Below are 25,613 nucleotides of genomic sequence, written 5' to 3'. Positions count from 1 at the left end.
CAAAATCCAACAATGCTAAACTTGGAAGACTGAAGGCAAAATTCTCCTTGAGCTGTGTATGTTTTCTTATTGATTGATTTGAATGGGATTACTTAGCAGAATAGTGTGAACAGGGTTTGACCCATAACAGAAACAACACACACGTTGCCAGGTTGAAGGAGCATCTGGTTTACAACTGGTTACTTTGAGTATGTACAGAATGGTTCCATACTTGATTTCTTATGTAAATCCCTTTGCCTTCCAGAATGAAAACTAACATTTTAAAAGCCTTTTTCCCCACAGAACATGAAAAGAACAGGAGGAATACGCATACATTATTTTTCTTGGCTATAGTAATATTAGAATTCCTTGGCTGGCAAAAGCTTTCCTAAATTTTTCGAAAAAGCCTTGATACAATCATTGCTGAGAGCTATGTTGCACCCCTTAAAGTAAAATTATTCTATTTATAAAATGAGACTTACTTCATTTTATAAAAACTATGATTATTTTGAAGGCTTTGTGTGGGATCTGAAATGTTATTTTGGGGAAAGGAAAACATATGATAAGTTTGCTTAAGGGACTTTGTTTAAAAAAGGATAAAAACAGTCCTGTGTACTTGCAGATTTTAAAAACAGAAAGTAATTTTAACAGAAAGCCACAACAAAAACAACTCTAAAGATAGATTCCAATATAATTATGGAAACACATTCTGAAGAACTTTTTCTGAAAGATAATTTTATTTTCCTCCTTTGGACAAACAAAAGTAAAAATCATATATAAATACAAATAGGAAGTCTATAATAGGCAGATCCCTGGATGTTGGCCCCTAAGCTTCGTATTGAAAATTATACTTAAATAATGGAGAAGCTTTCAAAATATTATATTTGTTCTTTTTTGTCAAAACATTAAGCCAACCAGAACACAACCTTTTCAGTACATGCAACGCTAAGTGGCTATTACTGTATAAACATCCAAGTAGACTGCTGATTTAGTTTATTTGGAGTAAACATCCAAGATGAAAATCACTGAATCCTCTGTTAAGCTCTCAAAATCTACAATGACAATTATGGTATGAGACTTTAAATAGAGATTTTCCAATTGGAAAATTAATAGGTGAACTATATATTTGCATTTACTAGCAAAAGAGAGGTGGACTACAATAACATTTTAACCTAACTGTAACGTCACAATTAGAAAACCCACCCCAGGGCTTGATACCAAACATGCTTATTTACCTAAAAGATTCATTACATTCAGCACACTGTTTTGGTGCTCAACTATTATCCTAGAAATTATTCCTTGGGTAGTTTACTTTAAGTATAGCTTACCTGAACCACCTAGCAGAAGAAAAAACATGTCTATGGAAATATTATAGTGCGTTACTACAGTACAGTACAACATCTAAGGCAAGGTAAATTATAAACTTACCTTGTTTGTTAGTAGCTGGCATACTTGGGGTACATAGTCAATAAGACAACCTCCACCAGGAAAGGCTGGGATGTGAAGGGCGGATGATCCTCCAAGAGCACTAGAAAGAAGTTTATTGAAAAGTACATCACACATACAATCTTTAGGATTTGAAATTGATCTTTACACTTTCTCCTCTTTCCCTAAATTGAAAGATGAAGTCCATAACAAGGAAATGTATTTATTTTATGCCACAGTGATACAATAAGTATTGAGTGATACCTTCTATAAAATTAGGTTCTACTACTTCTCCCCATAATTAAACACCTTTAATCAAGAATATCATTAATGCAAACCATTCTCTGAAGAAACAGTTTTTCATTGTAAACAGTTAATGTTTTTTAGTTCTCTTTGATAAGTATTGTAGTTAAGGTATCTTGTTATAGCTGGAAGGAGAGGATTTTGATTTTCTGATACACCAGACAGTGTAAACAACTTTCAACAGCCATTAGTAACTTAATCACAGTCCACCAAGTTATTCAGCAACATGGTTTCTAAATGACCAAAGAATATTTTCCTCAGCCTCTTTCAGATTCCTTAAAATTCAGATTAACACCTCCAGGTCAGTCCTAACTGACTGTATAGCCAATCACATCCTTACGGATATACAATTATTTTATTTTCAAAACCAAAGGCCTAGCAAGGAGAATAAAACCTTCTCCAACACCTTTCAACATTCTTTTATTGACCTGCTCTTCACCTAAAGGCACATGTGAGACCACACCTGGAGTAATGCGTCCACTTTTGGGCTCCCCAGTACAACACAGATGTTAACCAACTACAGCAGGTAGGCCAGCAGCAGGCCAGAAAGATTACTAGGTACACAATGTACAAGGGGAGGCTGAAAGAAATTGGTTTGTTCAATCTTAAGAGAAGGTTATGGGGGGCATCTTACTGATGGAACCTAATGGTAACACCTAATGGAAAAATATAGAGAAGATGGAGTCACACTCTTGAAGGGACAGAGTGCACCCTCAGCAAGTTTGCTGACGATACMAAACTGGGAGGAGTGGCTGATACACCAGAGGGCTGTGCTGCCATTCAGAGAGACCCRGACAGGCTGGAGAGGTGGGCRGAGAGGAACCTCATGAAGTTCAACAAAGGCAAGTGCAGGGTCCTGCACCTGGGGAGGAATAACCCCATRCACCAGTACAGGTTGGGGGCTGACCTGCTGGAAAGCAGCTCTGCGGAGAAGGACCTGGGAGTGCTGGTGGACACCAAGTTAAGCATGAGGCAGCAATGTGCCCTTGTGGCCAAGAAGGCCAATGGTATCCTGGGGTGCATCAGGAAGAGTGTTGCCAGCAGGTCGAGGGAGGTGATTCTCCCCCTCTACTCAGCCCTGGTGAGGCCACATCTGGAGTACTGCATCCAGTTCTGGGCTCCCCAGTACAAGAGGGATGTGGCACTACTGGAGCAAGTCCAGCGAAGGGCCACAAAGATGATTAGGGGACTGGAGCATCTCTCTTATGAGGAAAGGCTGAGAGAGCTGGGCCTGTTTAGCCTGGAGAAGAGAAGGCTGAGAGGAGATCTTATCAACGTGTACAAGTATCTGAAGGGAGGGTGTCGAGAGGATGGGACCAGACTCTTTTCAGTGGTGCCGAGCGACAGGACGCGAGGCAAYGGGCACAAACTGAAACACAGACGCTTCCATCTGAACATGAGGAAAAACTTTTTCACTGTGAGGGTGACAGAGCACTGGAACAGGTTGCCCAGAGAGGTTGTGGAGTCTCCTTCTCTGGAGATATTCAAAACACGCCTGGATGCAATCCTGTGCAATGTGCTCTAGGTGACCCTGCTTGAGCAGGGGGGGTTGGACTAGATGATCTCCAGAGGTCCCTTCCAACCTCAGCGATTCTGTGATTCTTCTCAGAACAGTGCACAGTGACAGGATGAAAGGCAATGGAGAAAAGTTGCAACAAAAGAAATTTTGATTAGATATTAGGAAAAACGCTTTCACAGTGAGAGCAATCAAATACTGGAAGAGGGGCGCAGAGGGGCTGTGGTATCTCCATCCGTGGAGATACGCAAAGCTCAACTGAACAAGGCTCTGAGCAACCTGATCTAAGCTGGGCCTGCTCTGAGGAAGGAGCTGGCCCAGATAACCTCCAGAGGTTCCCTCCAATCTAAACTATTTTATGATTATAGATTCTATGATTCTGTTCATCCCCAGAAGGAAATAATATGAACAAAGAAATTACTTCTGCCCATGCACAACATAGAGACCTGAAACCCAAATAACAGAAATAAGAGGATTCTAAAGATGTATTTATGCAGCTTAATCAATTGCCTTTATCATAGAGGGGAAGATTGAAGAATGCCCACTATTGCTGAGGATAACAGCTTCTTCAGCATGTAAAGATCACACACTTTTTATTTAAATTGGGTTGTATAAGGCTACAACCAAATGAAGTCCATGATGTTTTCTTTTGGCAGTATTGACCTAAATCTTTCTTATGGTCTTTTACCAATCAAAAGGGATATGAATTTGCATTACAATGTTGTGGCTTACATCATTCACTAAACATCCAGAATGTTGTTGGATACAATTAAAAATCTTCAGAAGCTAAATGACTTGAGGCTTCCTGTTTACACGCTGTTTCCATAAAAGATTAAATTGGTTGGAAACAAGCATTCTCTCGGCAAAATAAGCCTTTTATTCTCCAACAGGACCTGCTGGTATATTTTCCTCCATTCTTGATACCATATCACTTCGATAGGTATAAGGGTTTACAATGGTAAATATCCCTCCAAAGGAACAGAGCCTAAACAAATAACAAAAAAGTACCTCATAATGAGATATATGGAAATCTGCTACTCGAGCAAAACCGTCTGGGTTCAGCAGACTGTTCACCACACGGAACAGTTCTGCAGGTCTGGATTTTGCATATCCAAATGAAGGATGAATGAAAGAAAAAAAGCCTTGAGTACACAACAGCTACATAAAAAAAACAAACAAACTTTTCTAAGAAAAGTAAGATTTGAATGGTATTTTTTAAAATAAACTTCTGTTTTCTTGCTGCTATCCCCTTACTAAAATTACTCACAAGTACACAGGAATATAATCTTGTTCCTTGTGGATGTTCAGAGACAGTGAAGCATGACTATTAGATTATTAGGAAGTTGGATCACTTCTGAAACAGTACTTTGCTCTTAGAAACCTGGAAGTATAGTGGGTTCATCAGTCTTTAATGTTGGAGAATGAAATATTACTCCATTCTGATATATTATGAGGGGGTTGTAAAACTCACTTTAAGACAGTGGTTTTGAATTTATTAAACTCCTTAAATGTTTGTGTAAATATATCCATAAAATGTTTCCAATATCGTACATGGAGCAAATGGCATYGTCCATCCCCTCTTGCCTCATTTGCAACCAAGCCCAAGTTCCCCCTCAGAGCCGGGGGGGATGAGGATTTCACTGAAGATGCTCAGAGTACAAAAAAGAAATCACAGGTTCCTCTTTTGGCTACAATAGGTATAATATCAGGAGTAACCTCTACCAGATTTCAGAGTCAAAAAAGATTCCACTCCTGTATTACCTACTTCCAATACATCTTGCAGACGGAATTATTACCATTTGTGACTAAGGGCTTCCCATTTTACCTATACCCATAGCGCAAAAGCAGCCAAACTATAAAAACATGTTGACATAAATCATGTCAATCCTGTTGAACCCTCTTCAAATGTAAAACAGACTGCTACAAGGTGTGGTTTTTGAGAAAGAGATCCCTTCACAGAAAAAAGGCTGCAACTTTTAGTATGATTATCCCCTGAAAACAGAGAAAAATGGTACAATATGTAATTTATGTTCAGTAGAAATAATTATGGGTAGGGGAAATCAAGACTGGACAGGTATTTTTTGTTCCCAATACTGGGTCAGAGAATTTACTTATTAAATATTGTAATAAAATATTGCATTCACACAGGACCTTGCCTCTGATAATCTCGAAGCATTCTACAAACATTCATTAATTAGGCTTCAACTGTCTTATGAAACACATACTATCCTTTTTTTTTTATATATATATATAAGGAGGCTATTTTTCAGGATTTGATTGAACTGTACTATACTATTTCTCTGTCATGTCAAAAGGAACCCACTTGCAGTACCTCACAAACAAGAGACAGGTCAAAAAGGCTATACTCCCTGTAACCCTATAATAAACCTGCATCTGAAGAAAGGAGAAGCGACTGATTCGAATAAGAAGCACCTGTAAAAATTAAGCATGGAAATGTGCAAAATTAAGAAAATTTGACAAGGAATTTAGCATGCAGCTCAGTATCTCATGTTGCTGTATGAAGTACCTCAAAGATCCATCAAAAGAAAAGGTATAAGAAAATAAAAATGCCATAAAAACCTTTAATAGTCAAGGAAATTCTATTTGCCAAGAGATTCCATCAGTGTAAGCTAGAGCTTCCCATGCTTCAGGCCTACTTTTCAGATAATTGGGCTTTTTAGAGAATAGATCCTGCATATTTGTTTGCAATTAAGCTTTCTTTTTTGGTATCATTGTGTTATACACTCCCCACAAATAAAATGCATTTCTATATCCAGAGATAAAAACAATTATAACATCACAGTATCAGGTTTGGTGACGTTCATTTTCTCAAGAAAAAAGCATCAAGAGATAACAATGAGGAAGTTACTTTGCTTTAAACATAGCCAAATTGATTAATATTGCCCCCCAACAACTGCCAGAGTAAGCCTCGTTACGGGAGAACCAATCCAAATTGTGTTTAGAAATAAAAATTTTTGAGTAAACTTTTAAAGGCTAGAATTCTAACAGATTCTGATAGTGGCTTTCTGTATTTTATTAACTTTCACAAAGCAACAACCTCAGTTGACGATATTTCACTAGGACTTGTACCAGATGAAGATAAATACATGGCACCTATGAGACAGGCCATATATGAACTATTCATGTTGGGACATAGACAGATCTGTTGACCCGGTCCTTTTCCTCGCTTGCTGTTATACTAAACCTACTCAGCTCTGCAAACCTACTTCGTACATCTCATCTCAAAATGGACCAGCAAGTTCCTGCTTTCCTGGGTTTCTATAATGTCAGACACAATGCGTGGTTCTGATCCCTGTTCTGTGAATTAAACTAATTTTGGGATGGATTCGGTATCGAATTTAACAACAGCAGCAGCCAGCCTATATTAACAGTAGTTTTTGTTCTGCAACACTCCAAAATACAAGTGCAACTAGCAGAGCTGGAGTACATGCACATTTCTGCCGTTGGCTCGTGCATGCCAAATGACTTGCTCTATCTGTCTCTCAATGGATCTATTTATTCAGGCCCACATATAAAATTTAAAGTTCTTTTCCATTTCTTGAGAGCTTATAATGACATTAAAATGCCTTTCTTGAGAAATGATCCTTGAAAAACAACCAAAAGGCATAGTATTAATTCACAGGTCTACAGAAGTGACTGTTCTTGTTCCTGAGTATTTCTGCATAAAGAACTGATCAGTTCCTCTTCTTTAAAAAGTCTGGTTTCCTGAGGAAAAAGAAGGGTGCCTCCAAGTCCCAAGCTCAGAGGAGTGGGTGCTCAGCCAAGGCACACTTAAAGGCCTGAAGGAAGACACTCACACTCCCGTCCCTGTTTCCTTCAAGGGCCCCCACCCCTCCCCTGCACCCCCTGCAGCCTCTCTCAGAGCCTTCAGGCTCCCCAGACTCCTTTCCCTTCACCCCAGCACCTCCCTGCAACCTATTTTGCTGCCTCTTCTTCTCAGAACACAAAAATGCAGGTTTCTCTACACTGCTGGGAATCTTTGAGCTGAGTCCGAAATGAGGATTATTTCAGACTACACCCTATATTCCAGGGTCCTGCAAGAATAAAAACATTAGTCTATTAAGTTATGTGCTAACACAGGTTATGGAACTATAGATGAACATATGCACACAATACTGTCCATATATTTTGACCTAATGGCTTTTATCTGTTAGCCTTCCCCATCTCCCAACTTCTATGAGCTTCTCTTTGAATAGTATCACAAAGAACATCTAAGCACATTTTTCAGGCTCTGAAAAGGAGATACCTTGCACAGTGGCATTTATTTTTGCTCCAAGGGAGGAAAAAGTAAAAAAAAAAMAAACAAAAAAACATTTGTTCATGAGTAGAGCCCAGCATTGTAAGAAGGATCATACTTATCCCTGTATATACAGTGAACATATTATTAAACAGCTTTATACCACAAGAAAGTGGTACATAATACTGATTGTACTCAACAATGTTCCTAATCCCATGTATTCTTTCTTCAAAAAAACATATAAAGTAAGAAAAAGACAATTTGAATGGTTGTGAACCATACGGTTGAAGATTTGTCTAGCTTTGAAAATGTAAATAAACAAAAAAACTTGCCTCTACATGGAAAGACTTTTTATACAGGTCTAAAATAACTGAGAGCTTGTCTCTCAGCGTGGCCAATGTTAAAACATGTTAAATCTACTTACTAGTGATGGAAAGTAGACTTTAGACTTTATAGACTATAGCCCTTTCTTTTACTTGGATACACCCTTCTTAACTCTCTAAATGTAAGTTTTCACCTGCCTTATTTTGAAACTGAAGCACGTTTCAGACCTACACAAGTAAGAGTGATATTAGTCAGGACGGCTATAAGCAAGAATAGCCTGAAGCATGTGGAAAGAAATTCCCATCTTTTTGCTCTTTTTTCCTGTTTTGAGACACTCATATTATGGGCTTTGATCTCCTTCCCTGCTTTCTTTCTCCTTTGTTGCTAAAGTAAATAGTTCACTTTTCCTTTTTTTTTTTTTTCCTTTTGCAGTTTCATCACTTTAGTACATTACACCATTTGGCACAAGAGACAGAAGGAACCACATCAAATAAAAGCACGTGACCACAAAAGCTGCCTTGAGGACCATGATCCCGGATTTGTCGTCAATTTACCATTTTTCAGAGCCGCTTGTCCATAATCTAATCCTCCCTATCACATTAGCAATGTGGTGCTTTGCAAAAGCTTTGGAATGTTGCTGCGATCAGCAATACAGCGCTTACCAAAAAAATAACAGAACAATTGCTTCTATTTCTGAGAAATCGGTTAGTGTTTTCTCCCCTTTCTAGCAATACCCTATTTAAAACAAATTAACATATGGTTTGTCCAATCAATCTACTGCTAGCTAAACTGCAACCAAAAAAAAATCCTATTACAGAAAAATTGCAGTTAAGCTTCTATTTTACAGGGATGATTTCTACCTACAATTATTTCTACTTCAATGTAGGTAAAACAGATATGTATGGCTCCAACTAGCCCATATAACCTGAGATATCTACATTACTCAGAGTAGAGACAAGAAAATAGAATCACAAATTGACCAGGAGGCAAAACTGTGCCAAATTTACTTACTTGGAGGAAGAATGCTAGTCAAACACAGGCTAAAAAATCTGGCCATTAGAGCAGAAAGGATAATACCATCTTTCTTTACTTGACCTACCAAAGGTTCAAGGTAAATACCTCTGAACCCCTCATGACTGGTGACTGGAAAAATATGAAATAATCATTGTAAAAAGCAAAAACTAAAAACTGAATGCACTTTAGTTTCATGGACTGTGCAGAAAACTGCAAATCAGGCTTGCTGAGCTTTATTTGTAGCTCTTCTACTGACTTCATATTTAATCTTCAGGAAGTTATTGCAACCTTTCTGCTTCTGTGCTTGCCCACCTGTAACATTCAGATGTTTATACTGAAGTTGAATAGTATTCATAGACTGGTATAAAAGCTGTGTGACAAAGTCATCTAAGTACGAATGAATATTGCTTTGCTCAGGTTATCCCAACTTTCGTATGCTGCTGTAGGTTAAAATTGTCAAATAATGTATTTCTCACTTTAGACAAGGCAGCTATACCAATGAAAGATTTACATTAACTGTACACATTCTGGGTTCTAGCAAACTTAAACTTACAGGCTTACATGAACGATAGCTCAGGTGATGCAATAATGAAAGACTTTGGGGGCTAGAAGCTCGGTTCCCAGTAGTTTACTCCTTCTCTTGAAGAGGAAAAAAAGTCCCTGAGAAACATAAGATGACTGGATAGCTGATTTTATAATTGAAGTTAGAATATTTCTTTTCTTCCCTTTCCTTGCTGAGACTCAGAGCTGGAAGGGGAAAGGACAGATGATCTTGCAGTATAAAGCTTTTCTTATTGCTACTTGAAAGTATAGAAGTCTGAAGCAGTGGAAGTGCTGGCATTTTCAGATAAATCAGGACTGAAGGGATTTCCTTTGCTTATTGGGTCTTTATATGCATAAATCAACACAAAGATTCTACACAGAAGGGGTCTACAAGGTTTCCACAGATCTATTAAACAACCAAAAACTTGGACTGACAGTGATGGGAAAGAGAGCTCTCCACAATCCTCAGATCTTGCATTCTCTGAAGAAACAAAACCATATGAGGATAATGTTTATAACCCAGCTCATCAGACAATTTATGCTATATAGCTGCAGTATACTGTATAGAAGTATTCTACCTACAACACAGTCATAATATTGTTCTATTTTTCGTGCAAGGGAACTTACTTTTATAAAGAAATCCAAAGCTTACAGAAAACCTCCCTAGATAGGTACACAGTTCAATAGAATCAGTTACCCTCTGGGAACTCTATTACACCTGAGAACACAAGCTTCAGAAACAGAAAAAGTCCAAGAGAGTAAAACAAGACTTATCAGAAAGGCTTCCATGTGTGCAGTGGTTTAAAATACAGGTTTACTTAACCAGTGGCAACAATACCACTATAAAAAACAAGGCACAGTGTAAAAATTTTGGTCACTTATTCATTCTGACAGTATGAAAACAAAGGGACAAGTGTAAAAGCCATGTATTTAAAAAAGATTAAAAGTATTAATAAATCCCTCAAACTTAACCTGTGGAATTATCTTTCATAATGGAGTGTTAATAGGCTCAAAAAAGAAATACTGAAATTCTCTATTACAAGAGTCAAAACTTCTGACCAACGCTGCTTTTGGGTTGAAACTTACTACATTTATGCCCCCCTCAGTTTTCCCACAAAAAAATTGCAAGGTGTATTATGAATCCAACATGCTTAATCATTTGGCACAGCTTGTTTTCAGAAAAGATACAGATTATATTCAGAAATTCATAACAAATATATAATTACAAGAACTGAATTTAAAGACACTTGTAATGATCTCAAAAAATTGTTTTTTTTTGTTTTCAAAAAGTATTAGTTACTAGTATTAAGTGCCCGTCAGCATAGCATTATTTAAAGAAAGTAGTTACAATACCTGAAAAATTTGCTAGATGCCTCACAGTTTAAACAGGAAGGGATGGTTCCTGTCCCAGAGAACTAAAACAATTTAGCATCTCACACTACACAGCACAATGAGGCACTACACAGCAAAGATTGCCTGACAGGGGAGGAAGAGCATGGCTTGCAGTAAGGAGATTAAATTGTTCATCGGAAAAGACTTGAACACAACGGAGAAATAGATATTTGCAAAGCATTTTGCTTATTTCTTAAAGGAATCTTGGCAGCAAATTTAGGAGACATATTAATGAGAAGTGGGGGAAAAAAAAGTTAAGGAGGAGTTTCTCAAGAGAATTTAATTCCAAAAGGAAATAACAGCAACTGCCACTGCTGCCCYCCCCCCCCCCCCCGAAAAAAATTGTAGGAAAAAGCAGGCAAAAGATCAGCAGCAAACATCACTGGCCAAATTAAAAAAGGTACTGATAAGATTAGAAACACGGGCAGAGAAGCAGAGAAAGAGAACACTAGGCAGTCCTAACGAAAAACGAAGTTGAAAGGGCAGTATATGACGATTAAAGAAAGGATTCAAGATACCAGGAGAAAAGCTATGCAGCCTACACTATTGTGATTGTGTTCTGCAACCATCTGAGGAAGCAGAACAAGTGCCAGAGAGGCTGAAGACTTGTCACAACTAAGGCAGAACAAGATTTTGGCTAAAAAGTGGATTTTAACCTAACTACAATAGTTTTTCATCCTGCAGTGATTTGAAATGCCAACACAAAGATGGCAAGTTGTTTAAGAAGATGAACTATCCCCATTTCTCCTTCACATGGACTGTAAAGAAAGAAAATTATCTGAAAATTTACTTTTGAATTTCTTGTTCTTTACAAATGTACTTTTAACAGCAATACCTGTTTTACGGATATATTTATGTCCACCTTAACTGTGAATATATTAAGGGTCTTATAAGTAGCAATAAAAAAATTACTGAGAATTGACTCAGGTGCTTCAGGTTAACCACCTTTAGCTTTTCAAAGAAAATTAAATGTAGCATGAAGATAGGAGTCGGGAAGTGTAAGCTTTTGCATAAACAACAACAAAATAAAGTACTGAATAACTTAATGAAAGGATTGAGGAGTTATTTATGGCGAGGAGYGCTGGAAATTCCTCTGCACTGAAGCAGGGTGGCATATTACACAATGCTTGTCGTTGTGCAAGATACTCATCTGCTGTTTTATAATCTACTCTGCTTTAGTGATGGAGATCTCCCAGCAATCTAATTGAGCAGAACATTTATGACAAATGTATGTATATCTTCTCTTATTATCTCTCCATAAAATGGATGATGTAAAAGAGTAACTGTTTTAAGATGGATATCAGTTATATTTACAAAAATATGCCCTATATACTTATCTTTTTTTTTTTTTTTTTTTAAATCAATCCTTGGGCATGTACTCAATATCATTCAGCTTACTATATATATATTATGATTGTTCACATGACAGGTAATTTGCCAGCACCAACACTAAATGCATCTAACCAGCAATATCTTTTTTATGAAGTACAAAAATGAATCTCAAAACCTGTACGACTCCAGCATCTTTCTTCCCTACATTTCTCACCTTCTTATGAAGACTGACATTCATTTCCTGTAACTTGCAGCCTTGTTATGTTTTATGACTGCATTTGCTTATATTGTTCTTTAATTATTTTTATGTGTTCCCTAATCTGTTAGTCAAATTACAGTAATTAAGCTTTATTGTTAATCTTTTCCTGATATTGCTTAATGCCTAGCACTTTCAGTTTTAAAATTACACGATTCTCCCGTCTCTGTGCTAAAATAGTGTTGTGTTGTAGACTCTTCCCACATATTAATAAAAACTCTTCCATTCTCCTTAGGCCAGACAGTAATCCTCACTTGTGGATCTTTTCTCTGTGGCAAAAACATTTCTTTTAAGAAACGTCCTGTCCCCTGCATTATCAGCATTGGATTTGATTAGCTTCGATGAAGAATCAGAAATGCAAAGTACTGCAAGGACAGGAAAATCTTGTAGAAATTTTTCAGAAATGAAATGATCAGTATGCTGGAAAACTTCTGGAAATGATGTTGAGAATTTGGGTCATCTCTAAGAATGTCGGGGGGGGGAGGGGACGAAAGTTGGAGGGGAAGAATGTTTTTCTTTCATACGTCTGGCTTCCTGACACTGATTTCCATGTGTATGCAGCATGATTAAGAGGCATTCTTGCTCAGATCTTGAAACCGGCTTTATCTTATGTTCACAAACAATGTGGAATGCTACAAGTCTGGTCTGGTGCTCTAGCTAAATTCTCCAAGAGGCCAAGGGAACTCAGGCTTTATGTAAGCTAAATATGTTCACATGTGGACGCAAGGCAAGAGAACAAGATAAGTTCTTCATGTAAACACAGCCACTGTGGTTTGACAATCTAATAAGAACCATGTTAAACTCTTATGCACTTAATAAGATGATATGAATCTGCCTGGATGGTTTTTAACAATCCTTTTCAGAATCTTTACCACAGGCATTTGTATATGTGCGTTTTGTTCTTATGAGCATAAATAATTCAATATTCATCTTAATATATTATCTTTAAAACAGAGGGAATCAGGGCTATGAGCATCGCATAACACAAAGACAGCCTTTGGTAGCTGGGAAGACTGGGAATAATTCTTGGAAGAAACAGCTTTCAGCTTTAAAACCTGCTTTACATCAGATATAACAAAGGCTCCTTCTATAATAAGCAAAACATGTATCTACTTTAAGAAGGAAAGGCAGAAAAAAAAGGCATAGGTCTTCTTCATTGTGTTAAAAATCAAAGCAGGGACCTATACACACACATGAAATTGGAAGTTTCATGATTTGCAACTTAGAGCTGCACTTAATTGGTGAAAAGGTGAACAGGAGCATATCAAGAACTTTGTTTTCACTCATGCCTGTCTTCTTTTCACAGAGCAGTTTCATTAATGTACATGTTGAAAGACAAAGACTGGAATGAAAATCCTGTTCACAAGGATTGCCTTTCTACTAAAATAAATTATGAGTGCATATAATATACACACACAAATAAATCAGGCCTGAGTAAAGATATACACTTATAAGTATACACTTTCATCCCTTAATCTCCCTTTAATGCACACCTTTTTTCTTTATAAAGTGGAAACATTTAGACAGTCATTGGAAGAAAAAAATTCAACTTTATGTTAGTACTCTTTTTTTAAAGTTTTGATTAATATTACTTAAATGCTTAAGGGCTTGAGTGCATTTGGAAGTTGAGTGCTTAGACAGTAGAGCGGCCTAAACTGTATCTGAAAATAGATGTATTTACAAATAAATATGGGGTGTTTCAAAAAACCTGGACTTTGTAGATGAAAAATGACATTTTCAGAAAGCTCATCAGTTTTTAAATCATTTGTGTCCTATCTTTTACTAAGACTGAAGAACTTGGGATCCTACACTTCACTGAAGGCCAACAGAGCTTAACTTTTTTTTAGGAAATCATATTTAGGCTTATGAATCCTACAGAAACTTTTTAAAAAGATTACTTCAAATCAAATATACTGTTATATTGCCTCTAGCACTAATTAGGAAAGTTCTCAATAAAAATAATGAAGAAATGGATTAAAATAAGGAACAGCATCAACCTTGCTCTTCTGTTCCCTCACCCTGAAATAAAATTTGAATGCAATATTTCTCTTTGATTTCCTTCCTAACTAGTTCTTCCTTCTCCCCCTTTAAAAACCAAAAGCACCAAGTGATTTTCATATCTTATACTAAATGTGTCAGCTATGGCATTGTAAAAACTGTTACTGATACTCTCTAAAAGGCTGACTAAAAAAAGTAAAATAAGTAATTGAAATGGAGACATCCTATGAACTAAAAGTCAAAATTCACCACAGAAGAGAACTTCTTCAAAGAAACCTTCCTGCCAATGGTGTAACTTATTTTCAAGTCAAAGATTCACCATTGGTCACTAAAGATTTATTTATCAAAATAAATTGTACAACATATCCCATTACCCTCGTGTCACTTGCTCCAATTTTTTGGCATCTACTAACATACTGTTAATACGTTGTTATACTGAGACCTCTGGATTATAGTCTAAAAAGTACTCAATCTGATGGTGCGAGAGTAAGATGTCTTGCCAGTATTTGTATGTATTCTTATTCTTTTTTTGTGAAAATAAGTTCTTCTACAAAGGAATAGGGTTTTTTCCTTTTCCTTTTTGAAGTTCTGCATTAAATGCAATGGTTTCCTAAAAATACCAGCTTACCGCTGTAATTGACTTCACAATTAAATTAACTCTAAAAGAATTCTTCCTTCATTCAAATCATTTCAATAGTTCAGCAACTTTTTCCCCATTATACAATATATGCAACTAAAACATTATTTAATAAATCATAATTAGAGTGGCTGCTAGAACTGTGCGCCCAAGATTAGGAAGCTGTTATAATTATCTTGTACGGCTAAATAACAGAACATCTATTTTACTATTTAATCTAATTTTACCTATCAACATGCGTTACAGAAATAATTTATGCTGAAGGTGAAAATATTCTAAGTTTTGGCTGTGAATGCTTGTATTCTAATTACATCTGGCTTTACCTTCCAGCAATAGATATCAGCATAGTATTGGAATCTTGTGGCTGTATTTTCCATGCATATGTCTGTATATTCTGTTCAGTACTTTAAGTTATAAGAAAGAGACTATGATACCAAATCAGTTTGATTTTGCTCACCACCTCCATCCCTTTCACTGAATGACACAATGACTGGCACCCTCCAACTCACATGATGAACTTCTTCAAAATCGTGTTAATGCCATTTGATAAATCACCAAAACCACAAAACAAGCTACAGTAATATATTTAAAGCATAAGAACTAAAATTGATTCCTTCCTCTTCTAGATTTCTTCTTCACACTGAAAGTTAATTATCTTTCATTTGATATCAAGTCACTAAATACACTGCACTGGAAACCATGAATTCTGTGTTTTAAGTCAAGTCTGTCAATAGTTTTTTGAGTAAATTAAGATAAGCAACCACAGCTATTCTTTTCCAGTCTTTGCAGTCTAGAAAAATACATAGAGGTCTTAGACTTATAGAGGTCATGCTAAGTGGGGGGACAACCACCCCTCTGCAAAGCACTTCCAAAATGAAAAATGCCAGCATCCCATACATCTAGTTTAAGTCTGAAGGCTAGATCTCTTCATGATATAACTTATAATTAAATATTTGTCTGGGATAATCCAGTGCAAATCTGACATTCTTCTCCAGCCAGAAGAGACACACTGCTAAGAGTGACAGAAAAACATGGAGGATCAGAAGATTATTTTGAAATAAAATCAAAGTAATACTGCATGTCTCTCTAGAATACCTTTCACTCTACAGGATGTAAAGTATTTTAACAGTGCATAATACAAATCCTGTGTAGTGCAGAGATCATTTCAAATCCATTCACACACAATTCATGATACAATTTATGTCAGGGAATGAAGAATATGCTATTAAAAGCAAAGTAGAACACATGACTACTTCAGAAGCTAAGTGTGATAAGAATTTCTCAAGGAGGTTCTCAGCACCCTTCAGGGAAAGGTTTATTATCGAGTCATTCTAGCTTCTCCAGAATTCTTTATTCTATTGCGAATAATGTCACACTGTCAATAACATCCCTTACATACCAGCTGCTGAAGCAGATTACCCAATTGATTTCCTCACTTTACAAAATTTAAAGACGACTTTGTACACTGTGTACACTATTCACATATAATTATAGGAGCTTGTGATTGTGAACCCAGAAAACTTTGTGTGTTTCTTTTTTGTGAAGATTTGTTTTTGTCACTCACAGAAGTTATTTTTGAATTGACTAAAGAATGTCAAAAATAAGACCTTCAGTATTGTTTAAATCTATAAATAGTATTTTAGAATTCTAGTTTGTCTGCTGGCTCCAGGGCAGGAATAGCTGATTTGGGGCTTCTACAAGTTTAGCTTATTATTTTGTTCTGAAACCTGAAGTTCCAAGAAGTCATATGCGTTTTGCCTTTTCTTCTGTTTCCTGTCTTCAACATACTGGGTATCATTGGATGTTTTTAAGTTAATTATAACGAATGTGTTAGCTTATGAAGATTTTAGGTCAGCTGCAGAATTGGAATAAAAAAGAAAATAACAAACTGGCCCTACAACAAGAACTAAATAGAGTTCTGAATTTAAATCCGAACCTTCCTGTCTGGAACTTCTGTTCATTTGGCTTCTTTCTTCCAAATGCCTGGAGGCCTTGCCTTTAATAACTACTATTATAGTTAGTGTTTCTTTGGCTACTGGTCAATTTTAATTTTCCTTAAAAAATGCAGTGGTTACACCCATATTGAAGTCTTAATGAACTCCTTCTTTCAGATTTTGCATCTTTCATTAAGAGCTCAGAGTGAAGATGCAGTGCCAGGATGCTACACATGACCAGTTTCATTTCAGATTAAGAATCAGCCATGGGGTTTAAAAAAACAACAACAATCAGTCATTTTGTAATGCAAATGAGGGAAAGATGTATTTGATCCTCCTTTATTTAGGCAAATTCTTATCCACCTTGGCTGAAAAAAAAGAAAAAAAGCTTAGTTAGAACCACAGGATTTGGAACTACTGTACATAATATACTGTTCTGATGCTGAAAAAGAAAGCAATATGCAGATGGCATATTTCAGAATAAAATCTAATTTTGAACTTCAGAAAGGGGAGCAAATACAAGAAATGCTCTTTTTGTTTTTTTCCTTTAAATACATCAATTCAAACTTGGAATCTGTATATATTTAATACAATGCATCAGATACAAATTTATTTATTATAACTTTGAACAGAGAGTTCTATGTCTATTTGAACTCATGGTTAGGAAGAGATAATCCCCTCTACCTGTATAGGCACCTGCATCTGTATGAACTTCAAACACGCATTCATATATAACTGCATAATGGTAAGTAATGTAACAGTAGTTTTTTCAAAAAAACCCCAAAGAATCAGGAAATTCAAAGCTTTTGTTCCCACATCAATAGTAATTTGGTCCTCTTATATGTACTATTATACAGTATATCAATGTAGATGCCATAACAATACATGGGCATGACATACTAAAGTTTGATGAATTATTTCTTTAAATTGCATGAGTTTTATGTGGGGAAACTTCAGCTATAACACTGCAGTGATGTAGTCTCTGTATTTCATTTATTCCAGAATTTCTCCCAGTCAGTGTTTATCTGTCTGCATTTGCTAATATCAGTGCTATCCATAGCACAAATAAGAAGAAAGTTCATGAATAGCACAACCAGCACAGCTCGGTTTCCAGCAGACTTCTATACTGTGTGTTAAAGCCACAGCATGAGTTCACTCCTTATTAAACATCAGAGAAACCACACAGGAAAGATGTTCTAAATACCTTTGCCAAAGGAAAAGCTTCAAATGGTGTACATGCCTTGTAAGACATCAGTGAATACATTCAGGCACAGATCTTGAATGAAGAGTTTTTTTCCTGATGTCTAATAAGGCATGAATTCTGACTTCCTGGAACTAGAATATTCACAACCTTTTTCTCCCATATTGACTCTCATATACCTAAAACAGAGTTACACAGGCGCTTCAGCCTTTCCTTCAAGTGGCAGTAACAGAATCTGTCTTTTCTAAATGGCTATGTTCATGAAACCATAGCAACCTAGTATTTTCAAGACTTCCACCCCCCTGCCAAATTTTTTTGACATTGTCCAGCAGGCTCAAAAAAGTTTACAGGGCAGAAATGACAGACACCTGTACACACAGACAACATGATCATATCAATTTTCTTAGAAAAGAAAACTGATTGTCCTAGGAAATCAGACTAAGAAACTACAACTGTTTCCCACCATACAAAGCATCTAACATGAAATTATGGTTCAACTGAAGTCACTGGCAGAGCTTACAGACTGGAGTGGGACCAAGACCTCACCCTTAGTCTGGGCAGAAAACCGTAGCATTTCCAAAAAAATCTTTGATTAACCTGAATGCTTAAAAAAAAAAAAAAGATGTAAAAAACAGCTGGTTAAACTCACATATCAACACATGCAATTCATATAGATGGACAGATTTTCTTTAAACACTTCCTGAATAAGAGCAAGCACAAGAAACTTTACGCCATTAGGTAATCATTTGTCCAAGTCACTGTTGTTAAGAGTTTTTACAAATGCCTCCTTAACTACAGCCCCTGGACTTCTGGTACAGCACTAGTAACCTTCCACTTTCTTTAACATTAGATCACACAGGTGCAGTCTCAAAGAAAGGATCATTTCAAAGGAAGTTCTGTAAACCTGAGATGCCAGAGGAGAGCATAACTACATAGTCACAGAAGGAAGAAAAAAAAAAAAACCCACCCTTCTAATGAAGGGAAATTTTAATAAGCAAGATAAACATGCTACTCCTAAGGAAGYCTCAAAAAAAGAACTCCTTTTAAGCAGTTATCAAGCATGGAAAACCTTAGTCCACAAGTGAAAAGTTTTAAAATATAAGAAACAAAAGAAAACAGTTTATAATGGAAAACATGAGGCAATTTCCAATTGCAGCAATTTTCAAAGGTTCTTAGCTCTCCCAGCTTCCAGCTTTACTGGAAAGCAGGGGTTGCTTAATACCACTGAAAATATCTGACAAATTCTTTTTAGTCTAAGTTTAGAGATAGAACATTTTTTTCAAGGAACCAGAGCAGGAATCTATTAGTTTTTACAGTTTAGTTTTAGACATGTTATATATTTATTGTTCACTTTTTGGGCACTACCTACATCGTAAAATTCAAAAGTGTCCATTGGTCACTACCTTCCCCCCCCCTTTCTGGGAGCTTGTAATAGAGACAAAGCTCTGGGAATTTCTGGTAGTTTCACCATAAATTTGTTAATCTTGCTCAATGGGTGGGAAAAGAAGGCAAATGATTCAACACAGGGACACAAACGGTCAAAATACCGGAAGCTGATGAAGATTTGTGTATATTCATTAAGTACAGCAGAAAATATGGACGTCTTAACACCATTTCTTAAGTTAGAAAATGCTTTTGTACTCCTCTTTTCTTATCCAGCTGGAATCCAAAAATTATTGCAAAATGCAAGTCTCAGGGCAGGGACTGTTTTTCCAACAACCAGTTATACTCATGCATTATCCAACCCAAATACAAAAAAAAAAAAAAAAAAAAAAAATTGGTGTATGTCCTTGATGTTCTTGTTTCTTCCACCACGTGATTCATCAGATAACTCTGAACAGATTTTTCTGTTCTTCTACACTGAAGAGAAGGGGCGGGGGGGAACTTGCTCTCAAAGTTCTGTGCCTAGCAAGGTTTCCTACTAAAAGCTACTCGACATTTGATTTGATACCTATCTACTGTAAAACAACTGCCTGTTATGCAAGAAGAGTATGCTGTTATAGGACAAAAACCATCCAGCACAATGCAGAAATGCTGTTGCTTACGCTTACTTGAACTGTTACAAGAATTCCCCGCATTTTAAACTGTTTCCATTTTGATGAGTGTACAGGATTATTCCTGCTGAGTGTGGTTTTATTACTTATGTTTTTTTTCCTCCCTTGGCTTTCTCATAAGGGAGGCTCAAAAGACTGGAGACTTCTTGACAGAGTCAATGCAGGCATCTCAAGCACCATGTTCTCTGTTGTCACTGATGACAGGCACCACGAGGAAGAACTCATTGGAAAGAATTTGACATTAACAAATAGTGACTTGAGCATCACCTGTATCTGGAGTCTCCGCTACTCCTTTCCAAACACAGCAAAGATAAGGTTCTCCACTCAGAGAAAACCAAGTTAAACAACAAGGCCATGTAAATGACAAAATTCAAGCCATTACAATAACCACAAACCAATATATGATGAAACCCAGAGACTAGTAAATAATTATCTTACAGAGGAAAGAAGATATTCCTCAGCTGAACATACAACTGCTTTAATCCAAAGATAGTAGTAAGACTGCTCTGTGCTCAGACAGCCTGTCCCATAAAACACAGCCCTGACAACTAGAAAAACAGGAACATTTCTCTAAAATTCACTTCTGCTAAAACAGCTTCTTTTGAACCCGGGTGTTGGTACTAATTTTACCTACTGGTACAGAGTTGCACAGTGTGGAAGGGGGTTTACACGTACAAGAACACTGATGGCAATGCATTCTCCTGAACTCTGAGAAGGCAAATACCAAAGAGCTGCTACATGTCCATCATGCCACAGGCACCAAAGCCTCTCAACAAAGTTCTCTTCAAAAGAGTTTCACTCCTTCTGCAAGTGCTTCCCTAAGTTTCAGACAAATGAGTAATATCCTCATTTCAGAACCTTCTTCCCAGTATATATGGGCATACACAATATATGTAACGATTCTTCTTCAGCAAGGGGTAGTCCTCTCTCACAAAGCAATTGCTGTTCTTTGAAAGAGTCAAAGAGCTAAGGGATAAAGGTGATCCAGCTGACAAAGTTTCCTCAAATTTCCTAAAGGCTTTTCACAAAGTCTCCACGAAAAGCTCTTATGGAAAGTTAAGCAGCTGTGACACCAAAGGCCTTGCATGGGTAAGTAACTGTTAAAAGATGGAAACAGAAGTATGAGTAAATAATATGTTCTAACAGTGGAGATAATTCAGCAGTACAGTTCAGTAGTGATCTATGCTCAAAATACTCATAAATGACCTGGAAAACATGCAAGCTGTTAGGTGACAGTTCACTGATGATATGCTATTCAGGGTAGTAAAGACAAGRTCCAAATCTGAAGAGTAGTAAAAGGACTCCAAAGCAGAATAACTAGATGATAACATGAAAGATGAGATTTAACATAGATAAATATGAAGTGATGCATGTGGAAAAAACAATCCCAACTTAAAATACAAAATGATGGACTCCAAGCTGAACATTCAACTGATCTTGGGGTTATGACAGACAGTTCATTTAAGAGGTCCGCTCAGCACTGCATTAAAAACAAACAAACAAAAACCCCCCCGTAAATTCCACAGAAGTTCAGAATTATTAAGAAAGAAATAGAAAATAGGATGAAGACCCTCAATATGGCCTTCAGTAACCCATGTTTTGCCCACATCTAAACTGCTCTCTGAAGTTTTGGTCTCCCATCTCAAAAATAAAACATAAAGGAAAACTAAAAATGTTAAGAGAAGACAATAAGAATCACCAAAGTTATGGAATGGCTTTCACATAAGGAATAGCATAGAGCAGACAGTCTGGAAAACAGAAAACAAAAGCAGGAACATGACTGAGGACTATAAAGTTATGAGTGGCAGGGACAATGTGAGTAAGGATTGACTCGTTGCTGTTTCTTCCAATACAAGTAGTAGCAGAGGGGATGAAATTGTGCTAGTAGGAGCTGAATTCAAAAACAAAAGGAGGTAGATCTCACAAAATGTACTTGAGCTGTGGGAAGTTTCTGTGGCAAGAAGCTCAAAGGATAGTCTGGACAAGTCCATGGAAGAGAAATTCCTTCAAAATTACTGAATACACATGAATTACAGCAAGTCCCTGGGATGCAAATATTAGGGCAAACTAATATTAGGGAAAACTATTATGGCAAAATTTCATATATGCTAGCTCTCCTATAAACTTCACTATCATCTTAACTAGCAACTCACCGGGGTGGGTTTAGACAGCTGTGCACATGTGCATGATTTTCTATTTGGGCAACATTAATATTTTTAGATGTCAGTACAAGGTAATTTACACTGATAAATTTTAATCACAAACACATAAATCTGTAAAAGGATAAAAATTAAAAGGATTGCCACAGTATGATTATTATACGACTTAAATAGATACTAATCATTAAATGATGGAGCTTGCTTAAAAATGCAATGAAAGTAGTAATAACTGCAACGTGAACTAATGGAGAGAGAGGGAAAAAAAAAAAGGAGATATTTAGAATGGTCATCTTTTCTTCTCCCCCGGATAAAGTTGTATAGTAACTAATTTTGTGACCAGCAAAATGAAAGGTATGGCACCTTCAAAGATCTTTTTGCTTAAAGTGGCTGCTTTAGATTTGATAAAAACAATGAAACACTGAAATAAAGAAAGATCCTCCTTTTAATACCAAGCCTCTATGTAAACATTCGCTTGTAGGTACACAGAGAAATGATGGCCATACCAATTTCAAAGCAAAAACGCAGTTCTGAAACAATGACCAGACTTGTCTGACATTAACTTACACTGGGTGGGACGTCTGAAAAAGGATCCCTTCTGAAGGTGCGTGACCCTGCCCTCTTCTGCAAGTACAAGTGATGTGCCAGGGATCACGATGATGTTTTTAAAAATGCACAGTGCTGCAAAATGTACTGTGCGTGCTTCCCCACCCCAGCTTAAAATGCAATCCCTCTAACAATATCAACAGTTGCCTAACATTACATTTCACATACCGTCATGATTTGGATGGCATGTGCTTCTTTGAAAGAGAATTTGAAACACTAACAGTTACTGTCATGAGGCAGAGGGAGAAAGAGAGGGGGGAGAGAGGTTCAAGGAGAGTGAAGGAAGTAAACTGAGAATCAAGGTTACAAAATGGCTTTATTCATTCCTCTGTGGGGATGAAACAGTACAAACAAAAAAAACAAACCCAAAGCACTGTTTACTTTGGGAAGCAGAATATGTCAAAGTTCTCAAAGTAGGTGGAGTCAAATAAGGACACAGTTGGCCCAAAGACTCCAGCAGCAAGATTCCTGTGCAATCTTAACTACTTTTTAAAGTTGCTCCCTCTCTGGCACTACCATTTGATCTCTGCATAATGATACGACTCTGCATAGGTACAGCTGGCCCTAAGATCAGGAGAGAAGAGGGCAAGCAAAAGGTAACTCTAAAACACAGTGGTGATTTAAGGATACCCTATACAATAGTGAAGATTAATTTATAGGCAATCAGGAGTTGCGATTAAAAGTCTCACACCAATTACATACACTGCTGTTAAAGCTTCTTACATGAAAGTATTTTGATAATTAGTCAATACTGCTGCTTGATTGTATTTACACGTTGTTTATTTTCAAACCACTGCAGTATTTAGTGATCTGAAATATGGCTACCTCTGCTTAATATTTTGGGGGAGGTTTGGGGGGGGGGCAGAGAGGAAGAGAAGATAAATAAAAACATTTTACTTGATGTAGCAGTCTTCTCTTTTGTTTGTTCTTTGGGAGAGTTATGATACAAACTTGAGCTGATACTCAAGGTATTTTTATTGATGGTAACTTGGAGTAAAAATATCAGAGAGAACAACTAGAAAGACTTACTTATTTGAAGTTCTGTAAATGAATGCTCTTCAACATTGAAATCCACAGTCATTGAAACAAGTTTCCATATGGGCAGCAGCAACAAAAGCATCTCCATACAAGCCCTCCAAATGCAGAATAAAAGCCCAAAGGAACCCCTTTTAAGTATGAGAGGTAAATTCAGTAGCTATAGTCAAAGTCAGTCCTTGGCTATTTCATTGGGAATTCAAACAAGATATTTCAGAATCATAGCACAGAAGGGACTATCAGACTGAAGATCTGTATACTAGGAATTCACAGTCCACCAACCCATTTCATGTTAGCTGTTTTAGTTTCTTCACTGCATTAAAATCAGATAAAAAACAACCATTTGCAGATTCCCCAGCCTTCCTTTTATCATTAGCTTGCTACCATTCCTGAACACTGTAGAAGGCTGGGGAGCGGATGCCACCTTCTCAGAGGCAGCAAAGATCCCAGCAGCGAGTTGCCAGAAACTTTGTGCTGGGGAAGTACAAAGCTTGTGACCAACTATACCTTACTAGGAAGAACATAGGTTGCATATTTAAGCACAAACAACTTCAGAGGAAAAAAATACACACTGAAGGAAAAAATGCGCTTTAAGTTTATAATAAAGAAAACACCAGAAGATTGATGCTATTCTATAGTTGCACAGGCCAGAGGCAAGGGGGTTCACCCTGAGACATTTTTGATTTGCACTAATCATGAAATCCTGTGCTGAAAGGTTCAAGGAACAAAAGAGTAGAGGAGAATGGAACAATCTCATTTTTTTATGAAAAGCGAGTTTCCTSAAGAATTGTTTAACTTGAGACACTTGAGCCACACAAAGACACGCTTCTCAAACATAAAGGAAATAATATACATCTTTGTTCAGACTGCCCTGACAGAGTAGCTTTTTGCCATAAATCACTGACTGTAAYAATATTAATGAAGAGACTGATGGCCCCAGTCGTATGCATTACAAACTTTTCAAGTATTGCATATTAACTTCCTTGCAACTCATGACTTCTTAATCTCCAAATCTGCCAAAGTAGTGACATGCAATTGTTACACCTGACTTACTTGATTTGATACGAGTATCCATAAGACTCTAATATAATAGATAATTAAGATTCTAATATAATATATAGATTTTCATAACATGAAAGACATGAAATTGGTTGGGGGAAAAACTAGTTTTCATCTTTCAACTTGATAATGCTCATATAAAAGTTAAAATAATGTCTGAAATGCACTTAGTGTGCAGTTAGTGGCTTCAAAGTCAATGTATTAGTTGTGAAAAAAAGAGTACAACCAGATTCTTTACATGTCAACTTTAAACTCTTTTGGGGTATAACACCTGTTCCAAATTCCCTTCTCTGTGGAGAGCTACTTTGGAAATAGACTTCATCTAAGGCAGTGACCAGCACCTGGAAAAGCTATCAACCATGCATTTATTCAGTGTCTAATTAGTGTCTACCTGAAGAAGATTACACAGACAAACTTGGTTTATAACAAATTGCAGCTCATCTAGCCAAATGGTGGGAAAGGTTAGAATTTATGTCCAATATATGTTATGATTTTTCTAACCTTGCAAGAAATAAAAAGGCACCAGATTTAAAAGCAAGGGAAGTCTGGAGAATGGCTGACTAAAAACAAATCTTATTATCCAGTGCAAAA

The 25,613-nt window shown here is 36.8% G+C and overlaps 1 protein-coding gene across 4 annotated transcripts in view; it reads right to left on the bottom strand.

Annotated features, from left to right (window-relative positions):
• The window catches only part of BABAM2 (BRISC and BRCA1 A complex member 2), a 189,588-nt gene that overhangs the window by 46,203 nt on the left and 117,772 nt on the right, over positions 1–25,613 (bottom strand). For all 4 annotated transcript variants that reach the window (XM_026059471.1, XM_026059472.1, XM_026059470.1 and 1 more), the window contains one exon: positions 1,408–1,507. In XM_026059471.1, coding sequence (XP_025915256.1) covers positions 1,408–1,507 — 100 coding nt within the window. The remainder of the gene's footprint in view (positions 1–1,407; positions 1,508–25,613) is intronic.

Source organism: Apteryx rowi, unplaced genomic scaffold (assembly GCF_003343035.1).
Source record: "Apteryx rowi isolate R43461 unplaced genomic scaffold, aptRow1 scaffold_158, whole genome shotgun sequence".
Lineage (NCBI taxonomy): Eukaryota > Metazoa > Chordata > Aves > Apterygiformes > Apterygidae > Apteryx > Apteryx rowi.
The sequence above is the reverse complement of the archived record's forward strand: the minus strand, read 5'-3'. Positions and strand labels throughout refer to the sequence as shown.